The sequence below is a fragment of the Triturus cristatus genome, chromosome 10, assembly GCF_964204655.1.
Source record: "Triturus cristatus chromosome 10, aTriCri1.1, whole genome shotgun sequence".
NCBI classification, from domain to species: Eukaryota; Metazoa; Chordata; class Amphibia; order Caudata; family Salamandridae; genus Triturus; species Triturus cristatus.
Genome location: NC_140593.1, coordinates 605840287 through 605861508, shown reverse-complemented (window position 1 = coordinate 605861508; position 21222 = coordinate 605840287). Strand labels below are relative to the sequence as shown.

The 21222-nt window shown below is 43.6% G+C and overlaps 1 protein-coding gene across 4 annotated transcripts in view; it reads right to left on the bottom strand.

The window, feature by feature from the left end:
* Positions 1-21222, bottom strand: part of CLEC16A (C-type lectin domain containing 16A) — a 645672-nt gene that overhangs the window by 155894 nt on the left and 468556 nt on the right. For all 4 annotated transcript variants that reach the window (XM_085632123.1, XM_085632125.1, XM_085632126.1 and 1 more), the window contains exon 19: positions 13106-13257. In XM_085632123.1, coding sequence (XP_085488249.1) covers positions 13106-13257 — 152 coding nt within the window. The remainder of the gene's footprint in view (positions 1-13105; positions 13258-21222) is intronic.

Here is a 21222-nt window from a genome sequence, read left to right as displayed (position 1 = left end):
TTTCATCAGCGTTTTTTTAGTGGAAGGGGGTAACAGGGGAAAGATCCTTCTAAGTAGACCTAGAATATAGAAGCAGGTGCCAGCAGTGGTGTTGGCATGAGCGTCTAGAGTGAGGTTCTGATTGATTCTGATGCCTAGGTTCTTGACCACTTCCTTAGGGGACGGGGCATTACCCAGCTCCTCAGGCCACCAGCTAGGCGACCAGCATATGGCAGCTCCTCCAAACAGCATGATTTCAGATTTCTCTGTGTTTAATTGGAGGAAGTTATTTCGCATCCAGGTGGCGATAGCCATCATGCCTTTGGAGAAGATGAGCTGTATGTCTGGTCTGTTCTTGTCAAAGGTAAGGAGGAGCTGGGTATCATCTGCGTATGATATGGGATTAAACCCTAAGTTCCTCATGAGCTTAGCCAGGGGGGTCACATAAATGTTAAAAAGGGTGGGGCTCAGACACGAGCCCTGAGGGACCCCCTTGGTAACATTAGAAGGGGTAGATCTGTAAGGACCCAGGGTGACGGTCTGGGTTCTGTCAGTTAGAAAGTCAGTCATCCACTTCAATGCAAGCCCCTGAACCCCTATGTCTTGTAGTCTCTGCAGTAGGATCTGATGTGCAGTGGTATCAAATGCTGCTGACAGGTCAAGCAGCACCAGAAGTGCTGCCTGACCATTGTCTAGTGCCATCCTGATGTTGTCAGTTACTTCCATAAGAGCTGATTCGGTACTGTGTATGGCCCGAAAGCCAGACTGGGAGACATCTAGAAGGTGAGAGGATTCGATTAAAGTGGACAGATGTTTGTTTATGTGTCTTTCAATGAGCTTACTCTGTAGGGGAAGCAGGGATATGGGGCGATAATTGGTCAACTCAGAAGTCGGAATCTTGAGATTTTTGCGTATGGGGATTATCTGAGCATGTTTCCATTCTGGAGGAAGTCTACCTGAGCTCAGGGAGCTGTTAAGGATGGAGCAGATGGTTATGGTGCAAAGGTAGTCATCAATTTTTGACTTGTAGAGGTCTTCCAGGACATCCATTTATAAAATGATTTGGATGTCATCTGCATAGCTGTAACAGGTGTGGTTGAATGATTTAATCAGGTTTGGTAAGGTGTAAGATGCTAAATAATAGAGGGGATATGCGCACCCTTGAGGACTGTCACAGTGTTGGGTTAGAGACGCTAATGTGAAAAGTGGCACGTAAACTATACTGTACGTCTCAGAGTTAAAAAGCAATGCATTTTAGATGATTTTCAAGAAGTCCAAGATAATGGAGTGTAACGTGATGTTGCACAGTGTCAAATGCAGCTGGTAAATTCAGAAGCAATAGGGTGGCCAATCGGTTCTTGTCCACTGTGAGTTTTAGATCACCCCAAATACATATGGTGGCTGACCCTGTGCCTATGCCTAGTCTGCAGCCCGACTGTTGGTCTGGCATTGAGATATTATTGTCTGTAAAAAAGGAAAAGTTGGGTAAACACTGCTATTTCAAATATTTTTCCAAGTGGAGGTTTTTCTTTTTGAGAATGGGTCTAACGTGGGAGGTTTTTGGCTAAGGTGGGAATGACCTAGTGGTAGAGACTTGTTAAGTGAGCATCTAGGTACCTCCCCTGCACAAGTTGTGCGAAGGATATCTTTAAAGATGTTTGGAGGTGCAGGTCTGGAGGTAATCCTGATGGTCTGCTTGGGGTGATAAAGTTGAAATCTTTTTTCTAAGGGCATTGATAGTATGTAGGGGTGTAAGATTGTTTTGCCTCCTATGTTGGTGGGGACAGGTTTTGGCATGGTGCGGTCAGTGATCTCAAGGTAATTTTTTTATCTTTTTGCGACTGTAGTTCTGTGTTTCGGTATGCTGGATTGCAGACTAGTATCATGTTTAGTTCTTTAGAAGGCCAGCTGGATTCAGTTATGCGTGTGGAATAGTGCTGCCTTTTTGAGGTTTTGATGGCTCTCTTGTAGGCTCTGTTATAGTGGCGTAGCGTGCTTTATTTCCTTTTAGGTCTTGATTTCGTCCACTTGCTTTGCAGTTTGTTGTGCTTTCATTCTTTTGATGTGATTAACCTACATGGAGTTATTTGTGTAGCTACAACAGGATCCCCAAGAACAGACTCCTATTAGTTTTCATTTATAATTGATACATAATTCTCTACATGATGTCCACTATAGTACCCATCACATAACATCCTCTGTAACACTAACATCCTGTGCTCCTAAACTAATGAACCATCAGGGGTGGAAATAATACCAAAAAAACACTACCTTATTTTGTAATTCTTATTAGAAAGGGGATAACTTACTTCATATGTTTGCCTCCATTCATTAGCTGGGTACTCACTGAAAGCCATATTGCAATTTCTCAAAGAACTTCAAGTGAATTCCAAAGTAAAGTGATGCCCTACAAAGTGGACACTGCTACTTTTGGTCATGATGCCCTGGTTAAGGTGGTTACTGGGCCTGAGTTCCCCTACCCTCTGTCTTTTCTACGTAGCCATTGGAGGTAAAGTCTGATTTATAGGAATTTCAAAACATACATGCTTTACCCAATAAACAAAGTTATGTCTAATATAACTTACTTATCCATTTAATGTCAGAGTAAAATAATAAAATTGGCTATTTACTTCTTAAGGCACTTCTACTTTTTCTGGAACAACCAATACAATGAGCACAGCAATGTCTGCTACAGTTTATCAGCATTACTTTGAAGAGAAGTTTAAGTTGTACGTTGTATCATGTTTGTATCAAGAGCAAAACAGCCCCTCAGAAACGTTCTATCTTGTTTCAGTTTTAACTTCTTTAAGGAAACGTTTTCAGACAGTATGTGGTTGTCTGGTCTTTAAAGAAAGTAACAACTCATTGGTGTGGCAAAACATTTAGCTTTCTTTAAAGAAGCAGAGATGTGTACTGTTGAAATCTGTTTTGCACTCTACCATTTATCTTAGATATATATTGATTACATTTCATTGTTTTTCATTTCAAGAGAATAATGTGAATCAAGACTGGGCCCACATCACGTGTTTTAAAAAATAGTAGTTTAAGTTAGATTATTAGACTCGGAATGCACATTTTGCGATAATACTTTTATGGTGTTGGATGGATGCTCACTGTGTGATTTGGGCATTTGTCTGTGCATGCACACATGCACACTTCTAAAGTGTGGGATTTGTTAGCTCGATAATGAGGGGCAATGAGCTGACTGCTATATCCAGTTTATTTTTACAAAGTTCAAAGCAGATGATGGCATTAAAGAGCACTGGAGAGGGGGTGGGTGGCAGAGAACGGTTTTGTTAAGGTGGGGAGTGGCAAAAAACATATCAAGACAAAAGTAAATCAGAGAGGCAGAGTCCATAAATGTCAATAAGGATGGAGAAACATGGAACAAGAATACTTGTTTGGTAAATATTTCTTAGTGGTCTGACTCAACTGGTAAGTAGTGTAACATGAGCAAAAGGAATGTGATGCAAGAGGCCGGCACATATCCGTAGAGTCCAAGCCATATCAGGCACAGAAAAGGGGTGCCCCTTACCAGACTGATATACCTAATGAGATGGGTTAGGGATTTGAACAGATAGGTGTGATCTATATACGTGTATCTCTTCGTTAGATAAATGTATATGTAGTCTGAGTATGTATGCCTCTCTCTTGCTATATTTGACAGAAGGAACTGGATATTCCGCAATCTGACTCTGTAGGACAAGTGACAAATAACCCGCAAGTTACAGCTAATGTAAAGCTTCTGACCGACGAAAACAATACACTGCTGTTTATTTAATGATTTTGCAGCCGAAGTCAAATAATTTAGAATAATGTGAATATCATGAAAACAAAATTGTTTCTTACCTATAGGAGTAGTTTTGCAGCTTGAACAATTTTCTGGATTCACATGCTGTGCATTATTCCGCCATTGAGTGGTTGGGTCTGGAATTACTCAATGTCGTAGTAGTCCTTTTTCTAGGTGTGCTTTTGTTGTTGTTGGGCATCAACGGTCCACAATTTGGTATATTATCCTGCCTCCTCAGACGTCGTACGCCCTCCCCGGAAGCTCCCACTTGTGGTTGCCAGATTTAGATTATTTTTTCTTCTTTGTCTTCTTCTTCCATCTTTGGGGTGGGAGGGGGGGTGGGGGAGGAGTCGCCGCTTGTAAATTCAGAAATTCTTCAAACTACAAAACTACTCCTACATTTAAGAAACCATTTAGTTTTGCAGTGTGTATTTCTACTGAATTCACATGCTGTGCACAGATTTTGTATTGGTTTTCTCAAGTTTGCTATGGTTGGGATGAAGATGCACTTAGATTTGTAAACTGATGTTTTAGCACTTTTCATCCCATTTGAGCTTCCTTGATAATTTGAATATCTATGCAGTAGTGTTTTGTAAACATGTGTACTGATGACTAAGTAGATGCCATATAGATGCCCTGTAAAGGCAGTGAAAGGCAATGGTTGCTCCTTTTTTCTTTATTGAGTGTGCTTTTGGTGTATAGTTTAGTTGTAGGCATGCACTTGTGTGAGAAAGTTGGATGATTTCTGAAATCCATCTAGCAATAGTGCCCTTAGTTACTGGCTTTCCCATATTGTTGTCTGCAAAGGAAGCAAACAGTTGCTTTGTTATCCTGCTTGCTGTTGTCTTCTCAATATAGTACATTCTTGCTCGCCTTGCATCCGCCCAATTCTTGAAAAAGCTTGGAAATTGTTTTGTTTGATTAATGTGAAAGTGAGAGATTACCTTTGGTAAGAACAGTGGATCTGTTCTCATTACTATTCTGTCCTTTTGGGCTTGTAAATATGGCTCCTGAACATGAGTGCCTGTGTTTAACTCACACTGCGAAATAATGTTATAGCCACCAGAAAGGCGGACTTTAACGTGAGCATCTTTAATGTGGATTTGTGTAAAGGCTCAAAATGTGTCCTCATTAGTTGAGTCAGCATTACATTTAGATTCCATGTGGGTGATGGTAGTCTTCTGGGTGGTTCTATTCTCTTTGCCCCTTCTAAGAAGCATTTTATTACTGGTGTTGTGAAAAAACTTCCTCCTACATGACCTCTTGTGTAGGCCACAATTGCAGCCAAATGCACCTTTAAGGATGCATATGTTAGTATGCAATCCAGTAGGTGTGTATGATATTTTAGTACAGTTGCATCTTTAGTGTTTTCCTGCAATAAGATGCTCACCACAATGAACATCTCTTCCATTTGGCTATGTAAAACTTTCCTGTTGTTGGAATTCTTACTTCTGTGAGAATGGCCATCATGTTCTCCGGGAGGTCTAGATGTCCAAATTCAAAGTCTTCAGTAGCCACACCAATAGACTGAAGGACTCTGGTTCTCCGTGAAGAACTATCTCCCCTTACATTGACAGCAGGTCTTGTTGTTTTGATAATATCAGAATGTTGCCCTGTGCCATTTCTATTAGTTCTGAAAACCACGTTTGCCTTGTCCACTGTCGGGCGATGTGTATTGATGTAATTTTGCATTTGTTGATGACTCTGTGTACCAGTGGTATCTGGGGAAAAACGTATGCAAATTTCCCTGACCAGTTTATTGTACGAGCATTCCCCAGGGAATGGTGATGTGGCTGTCTGGACACAAAGTTTTGGCATTTTGCGTTTGTTGGAGTTGCGAATAGGTCTACCTCTAAAGTTCCCAATCTCCTAACTATCTGTTTGAGTACCGCTTCATGGGAGCTTGATGCCTGTCGGCTCAATCTGTCCGCTTCTACATTGACTTTCCCTGGAAGATGAACTGCGGTTAGATCTATCCGTCTCTGCCCTGCCTACTTTCAGTTCTCTGGGCTATTTTTGATAGGGCAAAGGATTGAGTCCCCACCCCCGTTTGTTGTTGTAGAACATTGTAGTGGTATTCTTCCCAAAAGCTTCTTTCTGAAAGGCTTTTAAGACTCGGAACACTGTCTTCAGTTCCAAGACATAGATTTGTTGGACCGCATTGTGTTCCTTCCAAACAACTCTGACCTAGAAGAGAGAGCCCATGTGAGCTCCCCAACCCATATGTTGGGCATCTGTAGTTATGATTACTGTTGAAGTTGGTTGTGCACATTTCCTTCCTTCTGTTATATGTGATCTGTTGCACCAGGTTATCTCCTCCTATAATTTTTGCGAGCCAACCACTAAATCTTCCCAACTCCCTGTTGCTTGTGACTATTGGTTCTGAAGCCATTCCTGAATTAGTCTCATACATAATCTTGCATATGGAATCAGAGGGATGCATGAGGACATCTTCTCTAACATTTTCCACACAGTCCTCACTGTCAGAGCTGGCCCCTCCTGGAAGCGGTGAGTTTCTTGAAGTAGTGACACTACTCTCTTTTTACTGGGATATATCTTCCCTATTATTGAATTGATTCTTGCACCTAGGAACAGTTTTTCCTGTTGTGGATTTGGTGATGATTTTTCTATAAACATACAGAATCCCAGTGTGAAGAGTTCTCATCACCTCTTGTATATGTGCCTTGCATTTGCTGAAGGAGTTTACCCTTACTAACCAAGCATCCAGGTAGAGATAAACATGTATCCCCTGTCTCATCAAGTGTGCCGCTTCTGCTGCTAGACACTTTCGAAACACTCTTAAAGATGATTTTATCCCAAAGGCCGACACCTGAACTGATAATGAATCTTGTTCACCATGAATCGCAAATACTTCTTGGATTCATAGGGATGTGTAAGTAAGAATCTCTTAGATCTATAGTTGCCATGTAATCCCCTTTTGCAAAGGTGGTATGATTTCCTGAAAAGTTGTCATTTTTAATCTTTGTGTCTTTATAAACTTGTTTATGAATCTGAGGTCTGAAATAGGTCATAGAGATCTGTCTACCCTTGGGATTAGAAAATATGTTGAGTAATTTCCTTCCTTGATCTCTTCTCTGGGCACCTTTTTAAATGTCATTTTTTCCAGCAATTCCTCTACTTCCTTGAGTAGACGTTATGTTTACTCATCTGAGTGCACCTTTTTCATTGGTCCACTAGCTGGTGTTGTCTTGGCCAGTTCTATGCAATATCCAAATGTTATGACTTGATTTACCCAATTGTCTGAAGTTGTCTTCCTCCACTCCTGATTAAAGTCTTTTATTCTGCCTCCTACTGGTGTGTGTGAGAGAGTTTCTCTCTGTTGGCCAAGACACGTATTTGTGGGGGTTGTACCTCCCCTGTGAGGCTGTCCCCTCCCATGAGATTGTTCCCTAAAGGACTGACCCCCTTGCAGTTGATATTGCCAGTGCGGTGAAGGTGCTGGTGATTGGCTACTACTCTGGAAACCCTGATGAGATGTGTTACTAGGGAACCTACCTCTTTCTGTAGGTCTATGTGATGATGTAATAGCTCTCTTCATGTTACCCCCAAAGTGCAATGCCCCCATGGAGTTTGCAGTCTCATTATCTTTTTTGAGCTGTTTGCAGAGTTTCGCCCACTGTGCCTCCAAACAGCTGTTTGCCATTGAAAGGTATATTTATAATGTTGGCCTGCACCTCTGGTTTGAATCCTGAGGTTCGTAGCCAAGAGTGGCGTCTTGATGCTATTCCCGCAATCATTTGGCAACTTGCGGTGCCTGTGGCATCTAACGCTGATTTCAGCATGTGTTAGCAATGTTCTTGCCTTCTTCAGCTAGGCTTGACGGTCTTTTTTTGTGTTGGTCTGGTAGGTGCCTCATGAGTACTGCCATTTCCTCCCAATGCAGGTAAGCATATCTGTTAAGGAGGGCATTGGATTTCGCTATTTGCCATTGATTGGCTGCACTCCTTTCAAATATTCCTGCCCATCAGGTCCATCTTTTAACTTTCATTGTCTGGGGTGGCCCGGACGTTGATGGAATATTGGCTCTCTTCCTTGCTGTGCAAGTAAAAATTTAATCTGCCAGCACAGTTCCCTTTATGTATGGAGAGTCCTTTGATGAGTGTTAATATTTTTTCTAAGCCCTCATTGTCAATGCCCTGCACATAGCAGGCTCTTTGAAAGCTTCCCGCCCCTGGTCCAGAACAATGGGTGGCACTGGCAGGAATTGGTTCCTTGTCTGTGATGGGATTAGAGTCTCTAGAAGGAAGCATGATACACTCTGAACTCCATATTTATCAGCAGCCATTCTTGATGATCTGGCTGTACGTAGCAAAGCAAAGGCCTCGACGGTTAACAATCAATCCCTTTTCAAGGGAATCTGTTTCAAGTTCATGACATTGTGTCTCAGCATATTTAGAATCCTCTGATCCCTGCAACATCCCCAAGCCTTCTTGGCCCTCCTCCTCATAGAAGGGTTCCTCCTCTTCTTCGTGAGGCTCTGGTGTCATGGAAGGGTCCAGTTCCTTGACCTCCATTTTGTTTTGCTCTTTCGGTGTAAAAGCTTTTTGTGGAATTCAGAATTCCCTAAGGGAAGCGTCTAAATCCTTCATTTTTTTAGGGTCAAAGCAGACATCTCTGCCTCGAGTCGCCTCTTCTTCCTCTCGATTTCTGTTGAGAGTTCCTCAGGGTCGAACGTTGACGTCTGTTTTCTTTTTGATGCCAAGGATTCCTTTGACAATATGTCGATTGTCGAGCTCTTCTGCTCTTCCTAACCTTTCTTTTTCAACGAACATCTCGACTTCTAACATCTTTCAATGTAGTAGTCATTTCGTATTATTGTCTCCAAGTCTGCCTTCGCTCACCCATTTTTTGGACGCCGAGGCTCTCTTCTGTACTTTTGAATTGGATTTTCGAGACTCTGACCAAAAGTTTTTTATGTGTTAATTGTGATCGCTTTCTTTGGTTTTCAGTGATTCTCCTTCGACTTTGACGATTCTTAGGTCGGCGGCTGAAGCTTCTTCCTTGGCACCTTCTGTGATGTTTTTGTCATCGTCGTTCGACAGACCCAAGTGTCTTATGGATGGTGTATGCCTCTGTCTCTGCATGACACAGAGCGCCTATCTCGGTTTCTCTCTTGCCTTCAATGTCTTCGACTTGAACCCTGCACAGGCTTCGCAATCGTTGCTTCAATGGTAGGGTGGAAGACAGAGGTTACACATCTGATGTTGGTCTTTCTGCATGAATTTATTATGATGGCCTTTCGAGCAGAATCGTAATGGAGTCTACCCAATCATGTGGTACAGGGAGCCCCCTGTCTGGGCATTCTCCAACGACTCGGAAAAATTCCCCTGATGATAGGAATCTTTCCCGATACTATTATTTGATGATCCTCTTCCGAATGTCTTTGATTTCTTTGTCCGAACTTCCCTCTTTTCTGACTTGGAGAGCCCTCAGCAAAGCATCCAGACCCAACTGCGCGAAAAAAAGAATCTTAAGAGGACGACCACGAGTGGAAGCTTCCAGGGAGGGCATATGATATCAGAGGTGACAGGATAAGAAACCACATAGTGGAACCGCCGCTCCAACAACAAAAATATTAATAGAAAAGGGACTACTACTGTATGGGAGAATTCCGGACCCAACCACTAGATGGCTGAATAATGTACATCATGGGAATCTAGGAAAGATTCACGTTGCAAAAATACATTTCCTTCAGAGGCAGTGGAGAGGTGATTAGTGGAAAATCTGCAAATCTTCATATACAAAAAAGTTAAACCAACTGTGCACAATGGACAATGAATATTAGGAAACAGATATAACTGATGGGCAGGAAATATAATCATATTAAGCATCTTATCTGAGAGCATACTTTTTAGGTCTCGCGTGGCGTGGCAGCGCATGCGCTGCTTGTCTCGCAAGATTTATTGTTGACAAGGACTTTCAGAAGAGGGCTTTAAGCCCCGCACCTCATTTCCATTGGCTGGCCTCACCGTTTAGCTAAAAGGTGGCCTGCCATTGGAAAGGAGGGCTTTCTGTAGACGCCCTTTCTCCTCCGAGCCGGACTCGGTGGCCTGCTTTGCGTCTGCCGCAAAGCACTTTCTTATCTTTATGGGGCCATGTGTTTCTAATTTGAAACACATCCCCCACAAAGACAAGAGATCGAGGCTTGTTCTTTTAAGGGGGGGTGGGGGGGGGGGGGGGTGGGGGGGGGGGTCTCTGTTAGCTCTGTGTACCTGTTCTTCCCTGATGCTGACTGACAGAGTCACTCACAAAGGTCACAACACTGAGAACGAGCGCACAACCACGGACCCAAAAATGAGGTAATGCAAATATTTAAACTATATGAATTTCAATATCTGGCTTGGGGTCCCCCGTGACCCCTCGGAGGCGCAACTCACTTCAGGCTGGATGAAAACTCACTGTCACAGAGTTACAGCGCATGGAGCGTCAAAAGTAAAAAAAAGGCTTGCAGCTGGTAAACCAGTACGGATAAGGTGGGGAGGGGGGACATATAAAGGCTTGTGTTCCCTAATCCATGTACTTACGCCACTGGCGGGGTGTCAACGGCGATTTTGTGTAGCGCGTAAAAGTGGTGTTGGCGCTATGTCTAAAATCTGTCATTTTTGAGAAATCGGGACTATGACAAAGAGGCAACATGTGATTTGCCCAAGATAATAATAATAATAATAATCCACATTTATAAAGCGCGAACAATCACCCGTAAGTGTCTCTAGGCACTGGGGGTCGTCTGGAAGATTAAGCAAGCTGTTGCCCAGAGTCACATGGTGCTGGGCTAATCTACCGCCGGCGCCGGGGATCGAACCGTGATCCTCAGATTCCGGAGTCAGTCGCCCTGGCCGCGGCGCCGCACCTCTTCCGGCGATCACACCATAAACCCATGTAGGGAAGCCGCGTTTACGTTGGGTAAGAGCCTTACGAACAGAAATAACTTCATTTTCTCTATCGCCTCATACTTCACATCTGTCATTTGCAAACTCTGTAGCTAGTGTCCAGTGTATGGCACTAGCTTACCGACCCGAGGAGGATGGAAGGCTCAGCCTGCCTTGCAGGGATTTAAAGACGTAGCCAAAAAAACGCAGCATTTTTTTTAGCGGCAAACGTTCTGCCTGACCGCTCAACCGACTTATACCAACGTCGCGCTATTTGTTCAGGTGAAGCATGCGCGAATGTTGACGATTTAGACTTAAGTGCGTGTCATTGCCATTGCACCACATTTTCCTCTCATGGAAAACAATAGTGTATTTTATAGTGTTGTCTGCCATTTCGAGGCGCTGAACACAACAGGTGTTACTGTCACCTAATGCAATAGCCCCCCAGTCAATAGACCAAGAAAGGACTGAAGCCGGCATTGACTAGTTTCAGTCCGAATTTGTGGGCTGCGGATCACACCAGATATCAGTGGCGACCGATAATTCACGGAGGTTTCTAGACTTTAGGAGGGTTGACACTGGTTTGCTCTAATCGATCTTTCCTGGTCTCCTTTGTACACTCATTTTTAGGTCTCGCCTGACCCAGCGCATGCGCTGGTCTGGCGAGACTTATTGAGAGGGCTCCAAAAAGTGCTACCAGGCAAGCCTAGAGCTACAGTGCACGTGCGTGGGCGCGCGCTTAACCGCGATTACTCTCACTTTCGCGGCCGCTTTGATGTTTCATCGCGATCTGAATCACTTTCACTTTCGCGGCCGCAGGGCCGCTTTGCATAGCCAATAGGTCTCGCTTTTGGGACCTTATAAGTATTTAGTTATGCAACTGTTGCATGGCTAAACGCTTATAAGGTCCCAAATGCGAGACCTATTGGCTATGCCAATACTTGTTTTTTTTTTTGTTTTTTAGAGGTGCATTCTCGATATTCGAGCCGTTCTCTCCCGTGTGAACACAGAAAGATGCCACGATGTTGTGGTACTGGGGTGCCCACGGCAGTACCAACCTGGTCTTGACAACTTGATCGACATCACCTTGAGATGCCCACTCCTTGCACGAGTGCCTAGACACGATACTTCACTGTGAATACCCCTGCCCCTCCCCACACACACCTGTTGTGCCGTGTGTTTGTGTGTTTCATTGGGTAGTTTCCCCGTCGGGCTCTGCTTTTATTTAGTCTACCCCTCTTCATCTGAACAGTACCATAAGTTCGGTGACAACTTCATGTTGCTTTAGAAGTTCCCAAAGAGAGAAAAAAAAAAAAAATCGAAATCTGTGTCTGCAACTGCTGTGTAAAACACAAGTCTTGTATCCACTAATAGGCAAAGTTCTTCGAGGACGCAGGTTCTGAGGGGCAGATTTACAAAAAAAAACACGTTCCCCCTTTTAGGGCAAGTTTTTCTACTCCATTGTCTCTTATGGGTTCCTGACGCTTCCTGAACCCAGCAAGCTTTCGATGGTCTGTGTCCCAAAACCAGGGTCCACCCGAGCCAACAAACCTTTGAAGGTTGACTTCCCTGGCAAGTTGTGTTTCTAGCCCCTTGGGGGTTTCCAATGTCGTCTCCGACCCGGACCTGCGAGGGGTCGCCACCTCCTGTCGGGAAGGGGTTGTGAAGTCGCCCGAGTGAGGGCTCGCACACCGGGCTCCGAGAGCGCTCCGTCCGCTTCCCAGCGCTGGAAGTGACTGGGAAAGGCAGATTGCGATTATCTGAGCAGGCAGGCGAAGCAGTTTCTTGCCCCGATTCTGTGACAAACCAGAGCTGCTATCATAGACGCGTCTCCTTAACCCTTTCCTCTCACTCGATCGGGAAAAAGAAGGGAAACAAGCATTAACAGGTCTTGCCTTTCATTAAGTTAAAGCCATTTGTTTTGCTATAAAATACCATTAGCAAAGCAAATGGCTTTAACTTAATCAAAGGTGAGACCTATTGCATTTTCAATGCTTGTTTTAATTATAGTCCATAAAAAAAGTCAATTGCAATTATTAAAAAAAATAAAACGGACCGGAAATTCCATTGTAAAACAGTTAAAGAATAAGAGGGCCTAAATAAACAAAGGATACTTTTAAAATGTAGTGATGCTCCCACAATCCAGATTGCTAATATCTGCCAGACAGAGAAAAAATATCTTTTAAATACTAAGCATTATGTCACTTAAAAACATTTCTCAACAAGTTTTGTCTAAAACCTGCCAAAGCAGGACAAACCTATTCAATCTGAGGAATATTTTTAACATCATGACCACACAATCTGCAAATAGATTAAACTGAAGCAAACAGCAACTGCATAATCGCTCAATGGTGTTAAACACAAAGTAATCTAAAGTGTTAAAACCTTTGGCTAGTTAATGTTTTCATAAATTCCCATGAGGTGGGCTGTAAGTATAGTTTCTTACCTGCAGAAGACCTGCAAACTTCACCACTCCCCAACCAAGCCGCTTGCTATCTGGTTCCACCAAGCTCATTTGGTATATATCCACTGCCAGAAACCGCTGAACTTGGCCTCCATCTTTCGTAGTCACAGTGCATGCAATAAGATCACTGTTAGCTGAAAATAAATGGAAAGAAAATGCAGGTAAAGTGTTGCTGAAAAGGTTTAAGCTTTACACTACCTGGCTCAGGCAGCACGTAACAACTAAGGTCTAGTCCTCTTGGCATTCATTATATGCCAGGAGCGGCCTGTGCAGGTAAGAGCGGTGGGGTGGGGGTGGGGCTTGACAGACAACGACGAGGGAAAATTAAATAAATATTTAATTTTGCCACATAGTCTGTCAAGTCCCCCCCCCCCCCCCCCCACCCTACACACCGCTCTTACCTGCAAGGGCGGCTCCTGTTATATGCAGTAATCTGATAAAGTAGAATATGCTGAGTAATAGGATTACCCTCCTTAGCTGTTTCCAATAAGAATATTTCCTCTTTTTTAGATCTTGTCGACAGACAGTTTTAACTGTTGCCATCAACAAACGGTTTATCTAATATTTTAACATACACACAAAGAGGGAGCTTTGGGTGAGCCATTTCAAATCACTGGCTTTTGTATTTTTCCTCTTCCAGTCATTGCTTTAAGACCCCCGTCAATCACTTCTTAGGACAACCCCTCTCTCACCTCTTTTACAGACTATTTGTGTCCGTCTGTTTCTGACACAGTGTACTATGGTGCATAACAGAATCATTTTCTTCCCCTTAATCGTTCTCCTTGCTCCTCTCAGTACTTTGGCGCAACACTGCCCTGTACTTGCTCTTTATATATCCGCTCTCCTGTACCCACTTTCCTCCTAGCACTCCATCCACTAATTGTGCCTATAAAGAAATCCAAACAGTCGCTGGATCTGTACCGGGGCACAGACTGGCATTGGCCTTTTTTCAAACGTAGAATTTTTGGCAATATGGTGGAATTTTAAAATACCACCATACTGGCAAAAATTCTGCCTTTGAAAATGCCAATGCCAGTCGGTGTACCAGTTGGATGGCAGGGGTAGGTTTGATGGTGTAGGTTTGATGGTGTTCCTCTATGGTGGTACCTGTAAAAGTAAATTAACACACACAAACAATTATCTCTATTCACAAACCACCTGGTTGATTCCCATTCTTGGCAGGCATGCATTACTCCTGGTATGGGCAAGTATGCCTCCTGGGTTGGCAGGAAAACAACATCCTTATTTTAAGGTGGAGTATTTAAACTGAAGTGCCTGAACCATGGCCAAAGCCTCCATAGCTAGTTATGATGAGATATATTCTAGCAGAATGAAAATGCAATAACATTGTACAGATCAATAGGTAGCACCTTTTATAAAATACATGAAGGATTATAGCCATTTCCTTACAACCAAGTATGAATAGCCTTCAAAATCACTAATGGTTTGAATACAGAGTGGCTGAGAGAAGTAATTCTTGAACCGAAAACAGACCAACTGCGGCACGTCTATACGGGCGAAAGGGATACGCTCCCTCAACTTTTTCTGAAAAGAAGAGTGTCTGTCAGGCTGAGCCAAGGTCAGCCTGACAGACACTCTTTTTGTTCAGGTAAGGCAGCCAGGAGCTAGACATGCACTAAATGTGCAGACTCCTGGCTGCCTGAGCTGAACTTTGCCAGGCTGAGGATTTACTAGCCCTGTGGATGTGACCTTCTCATCCTGGCAAAAGTGCATTGAGGCCCTCTCCCCTCGGGAAGAGGGGTAGATCACTGATTGCCTCCAACCTGGGTGCAGAGTGGAGTCGTCATTGACCCCATCCCACTCTGTGACGAGTGAGAGAGTGCTGCATTCCCTAATAAGCTGACCACTTGGCAGCCAATGAGGGAAGGCAGCATTCCTAACCCTCCTGTGACCCCCGTGGCTTTTTATTCTGGGAGCTGCAGGACAGGTACGTGTTATGCTTTTGAATGCTTGGTGCGTGTGTGTGTGTGTATGTACAAATATATGAATTTGTTGTGAGTGTTGTGAATGGGTGTGTGTGCACGAGAAAGGAAGGTACACTGATAGAAGTCAGTCAGAAACCACAAGTATAGTCCATAAATCTTCTTTTTATTTAGAGTTGTGTTTTAAAAACGGCACACAGCCAACGCGTTTCGTTCTCTAGTGCCACGGGAACTTCGTCAGGGCTTAGGCATAAAGTGAGAGTGTCAAAGTATGAACAACAGATGGCAAGGAGTGTATCCTCGGGTTAAGTGTCAAAAGCGTATTCGTGAATTCCAGTAATGGGGGTTCCAAGTAATTCTGAAATATTACTGAAAATATCCAAAGTGAATCACAATAGTTCCAAGGTTTACTCCCATGTATTGAAAAAAGCAGGTATACATAAATCCTGCTACAGATTTCTCCACGACAGCGATAGCGTAGCAAACAGCATGATAACCGGCATAAAAATGGGTATGTGCGCTTGTGTGAATGCATGGATGTGAGTGAATGTGTATATATGTGTGCATGTGTGGCCCACCCTGCCAAAAGTACCGGCCACCACTGGAACAGACAGCTGGAATGTGTTCCCTTGTACCCTCGCATGTATTGAAACCAATACCATAAGTCATACATTGGTAGCCATTCTTCCAAGAATAAAACAATTAGGTTTCAATCCGAGTTCCCTGTTAACTCTGCGATGAGATACGAGGGCTGTAATTAAGTTGTGTGCCCTGAATGGGGAATAACCGAAGGGTACAATTCCAAATGTTTTCACCACTTCTGGAGTAAATAACGAGATCATATCTGGAAACATTTGCCATGTACATGAAGTCTTTATGCCCGGCCTAGAGACAGATTAGTTTTACTGGCAAATTAATAAAACCTATTTACAGCCACAAAGGGTCAGTCCTCATCATTTTATGGTTTGCTCAGATGTAATTCATTATGCTCCGCCCACCGCAACACAGACTGTGGCAATGAGTCAGTCCACTTAAGCATTTGGCTCTAGTTTACTAAGTGACGCCATCTTGCATGATCTCATGTGCACAGCTAAGTCTACCTCAGTATCAGGGCTAGTGGATAAATACTTTACTATGCCAAACCCATTTTCTTTCCATTCTTTATCCCTTTTTTATATTTTTGTTATCATATCTTGTGTGTTTAAATCACGCTTCAGTAGTTCAAAGCAAATAGTACTTTTCTTTGCACACCTAAGAATTACATTTTCCATTGCATTAGAACATGTGTAGAAACCGTTTTAGTTTAAAGTCCACCTGCCTGACAGGAAGCACTCGTAACTTTCTATTAAAATTATATGCACTAGATACCTTTTATAAATTCAAACTTTTATTACAAACATATGGTCACCATATTTGTTTGTTTTAATATATATTTTGATGTCACACGCTTGAAATTTAAAAGATAAGCCATGCACCAGCTATCCAAGGCCAGACCTGTTGTCTTTGCAAATGCTCTTTTGTAATAGTATACCTCTAAAAGCACTAACGATTGAGGCATATTTCCATTAATGAAAGTGAACAAATTAACTACAAATATATTTTTCTACTAAGCTCAGGTTTTGAAGAGATGGCAGACAACTTTGTAGTTAGAAACTGTAGGAAAGTGCTCCTTTTTGCATGGTTATCCCCTAACTTTTTGCCTAGTACTTGATGCCAACTTGACTGAGGGTGTGCTGGGATCCTGATAACCAGGCCGCAGCACCTGTGTTCTTCCCCAAAACTGTACCTTTGTTACCCACAATTGTCACACCTCTGGGACACCTGTAAGTCCCATGTAAAATGTACCCTTTGTACCAAGGGCCTTATGACCAGAGAACCAGAGAGGGTCTCTGAGGGCTGTAGCAGGTATTATGCCACCCTCATTGGCCACTCACCTTCACACCCACAGACTTCCACAGCAGACTGCGGGTTTTGGTGCAGACCAAACTGAAGAGTCGACATGGCACACACCACTGCATGTGGCATGGGTAAATCACCCCTCTAGCATGCCTTACAGCCCTAAAGTCAGGGTGCACCATACCATAGGCGAGGACAAAGCTGCATGAGCAATATGCCCCTACAGTGCCTGTGCCATTCACTGACATTGTAAGTGCAGTGGAGCCATTTTGAGTACATGGGCTGGGAGTTTGTCAACACAAACTCCACAGCTCCATGATGGCTTTACTAAAGTCTGGGAAGTTTTGGCACATGAAACCCACACTGATGACAATGTTGGATTTAATGAAAAATGCACACAGAGGGCATCTTAAAGATGCCGCCTGAAAAACAACCAACTCTGGTGTGGCTTCTAACTGGCTACCAGCCATCTGTCACCACCAGGAAGGTTTCTGGACCCCTGGGTAGAGAGACCTTTGCTTTTGGGGTATGGAAATAATGCACTTCCTGGGCAGAGGTGTCATGCCTCCTCCTCCAGGATGGCCAGGGTCCTCGGAGATGGAGCTTCAAAGGCCTGCCGCCTTTGTTAGCTGCCCCCAGCCTTTTGCTGCTATCAGTAACTGGCTCCCACCATTTCTGACCCCCATTTTGGGCACAAGAACTGGCGGGAAAACCTAGCCAGGAAAGGAGGTGTCTCCTGCTCTGAAAACCCTGCAAGCTAAACCCGGCAAGTCCTGCAGCCAGCAGCCTCCAAGAACCTGCAGGAACCTGCCCTGCCTTCCTAAAGCAATCTGATCTCCTGTGGACACCGGATTTGTCCAACACCAACCTAAGGCAGGACTCTAGATCCAGCAGGATCCGCGAGTCCTCACCACTTTGCACCCAATGCCCACGGCCTGAGTTGATGTGGTCAAACACCCCAGCGAGGTCTCCCCGGGGATCCTGACCTATGATGCAGTGATGGACAACCTCCACCGACCTTCTCCTCGAGGCCTGCAGCCGCATCCTGAAGGGCCCCCCCAACCACGGCCGGAAGCGGTGAGAAGAACCAGACACCAAAGGATACCCCTGCACCCGCAGCTCCTGAATCCTAAGATGCCCGACTGACTGTGTCTTTGTTACCAGCAACTCTTCAATTTCATCTTCCAATCGGTGGTTACCTTTGTAAAGTATTCTGGCTCCAGCCTGCAATCGTTGTGGAAAACGACTACAGGCTGGAGCCAGAAGACCACTGACCAACATCCTCAATAGGAAAGAATTGGGCTCCCGACACCTCCTGAGCACTCTGCACCCGGCCGCCCCAGCGTTGCTGGTGGTGTGGAGTTGGCCGCCCCAGCGTTGCTGGTGGTGTGGAGTTGGTGCCAACCTGGGACTCCCTTTCCCCTGACCTTAACATTAGAAGCTTGGCTCCAGAAACAGAGTGGCCTGCCCTTGAGCAGCCCCCAAAGGAGGTGCCCCCTAGCTCCACTGCCTTAGTTTCGCTGGTGGTACCCCTAGAATACCACCCCCCCCCCCCAAAACTCCAATCCTAAAACCGTTTTACTTAACATTTCGTTTTCTCCATAGGACTGAATGGTGGGTTTTCTCTGAAAATTCTTCTGCTGAACTGTCTTATACTGCAACAAAGAGTAACTTAATGCCTTCACAAGAGTTAACCTGTGTATCAATGCCAAACTGTGTTAGGAGTGTGTTTCATGCCAAACTAGAAAAGTAATCATAAAGTAATCTAAAAGTAATTACAAGCATTTTTGAACAGTTTAAAATTGTTTTCTCAACTGCAAAAGTAATCTGAATGTTCCTACCAAACAAGTGTTCACTGAATTTTGAAAATTACCATTGTATGAAAAGTTTAACTTCCCTGCTACTACTGCTACTAAGTATATCTTGGTTCTAGAAATAAAACAGCAAAATAACGTTTTAAACAAACCATTGTTCTGGATTCAGTCTGAGTGTGTGACATCATTGCTTGCCTGAGTGTGTACAACAAATGCTTAACACTACCCTCCTGATAAGCCTGACTGCTCATCCACAATACCACAAAAGGGAGTAAGATATCTACTTTAGCCTCTGTTATAACTCTGGGGATCCACTGGGCTCTGTGCACACTATACCTTACTTTGGTATAGTATATACAGTGCCAGAAAGCTGGAATATTTTCGTCACAATGCAACTTGACATCATGTCCTTGGTAAATAAAGGATCTAATGGTCAATAGTCTCCCAAGAATTATGGCAGAACTGAGCAAATATGAAAGTGACAGTAAAAGAGACAATAACATAGAACAAATAATTTTGTGGCACAGTGCAAAATATGTAAATGTAAATGTACAGATATTTATATAGCGCAAATCACCAACCGGTCTCTAAGCGCTTGCTTAGGGAACCCGTCCTGGTATTCCCCTGTGAGATAACCCAGCAGGGCATCCACAAGGTGAAAGCCAGGCATCCCGCCGCGAGGGGCCATTGTGGAGATTAAGCAAGCTATTGCCCAGAGTCGCAGAGTGTGAACCCATGAATCGAGTATGCACTGGAGCGAGAATTATCGAGTCCATGGACAATTTATGGACTCAAGACCCAGCCGAGCTGGGAATTGAACCCTGGTCCCAGGCTGACCTCCGCTTCCAGGTCTGCCTACTCTAACCAGTGAGCCACACTTCTCCAAAATATAAATAATAGCTTCTGGAAACAAGCATGGGTGAAACAATTGGTCTGCCTTTTGGCTGTCTAATGCAGACTATTAGCATTGGCAATGCTTTTTTGTTGATACTGTTCAGCATCAGGAAAATAATAAAAAGTGGTATTGCAAAAAGAAAGAAAAATCCCACAATGACAGGTATGTATGCCCGCGCACAGATGGCTCATCACGCTACCACGGCCCTAGTGTGACGATCTATATACATGCATGTTGTGCTGCACCATGCACACGTATATCCTTCATGACACAGAAGTCATTTTGTTGTTAATTTGCTGTTCCAAGATGGCCGACACATAGGTTGCAGCCGTAAATAAAATATTGTATTTTAAATAATAGAACAATATAGCAACAAAATGCAACTGCTGGGACCCTAAAAACACAAAATATATTAATAAATAAATACATTAAATAAATATGATGGGGAGAAATAGTGGAGTGGGTCTGATGGTCAGTGCGGATTAACTAAACCTGATAAGCAGCTTTAGCAGCAGGGGACACAACTAAATACCTCAGTGGGTGAGGGAGACGGGGAATTACATCTAAAAACACAAGCTGGATTTGGATGCACGGGGAGCAGAGGGATGAGCTGGTGGGTGACAGCAGCAACGTGGAGAACACAGGAAGCAGTGATCCGAGAGGTAAAGCTGCAAACACAAAAACAAGAAACACACGAACTCCCATATAGAAGTGCAGGAAAAAGAAAACAATTTAGGTACCCTGAATGATCGAAGGAAAAGATAGAAATGTGATCCAATAAAAACGGATGGCAAAGAAGCTATTTTCCATGGGATGGGCAAAAGAGCCAAAGGAAATCCGATGAGTAAGAAGAAAGCAAACTGGAAAGAAAGTCAACCAATGATAAGAAATGGGCTAAACCAAAGTAGCCCCCTGCAAGTACCGTCTTATCCACAACAGGTCTTGAACAACAGACAGTAGGAGACAGCTATAACAATAAGCGTGTGCAGTAATCTAATATCAATTAGAGGGTTTGGTACACAGTTAATTTGAGCATGTGAACAATCAATAGACACTTTTGGATTTATTGATCACAAAATTGCGTTTGGATCCCTCCTAACGTTAAAATCATAGCTCAAATAAAGGGTTTCAACAACTTAAGTCAAATCACTTTATTTCGGCTGTCAAAAGCCATAAAAGTACGTGCAAATACTTTAAAATAAAGAAATAAAGTACAAACGTGACATTAAAATACATTTAACAGTTTATAGAAAAACATTACAAGATCAGACAAATGCAGACATTTTAACTGCGTAGTACAGGACATGAGAAATAAAACAAGTTTAAAAAGCAAATTGTCAATATTGCAGGGAATGGGCCTTCCTGCAATTCAGCCACATGGCACCCAAATACTTGGAAGCAGCACCAGCATATAAAGGCCAGCAATCGGATATAAAAATACAGAGAGCGGTGCTATGGCTTCTGGTACTTAATTGTCTGCATACAGGCACCAGCTAGAATGATCGTGCACAAGCATATGCAGGGCAAGCAAAAAGAACATGGGGTACAGTT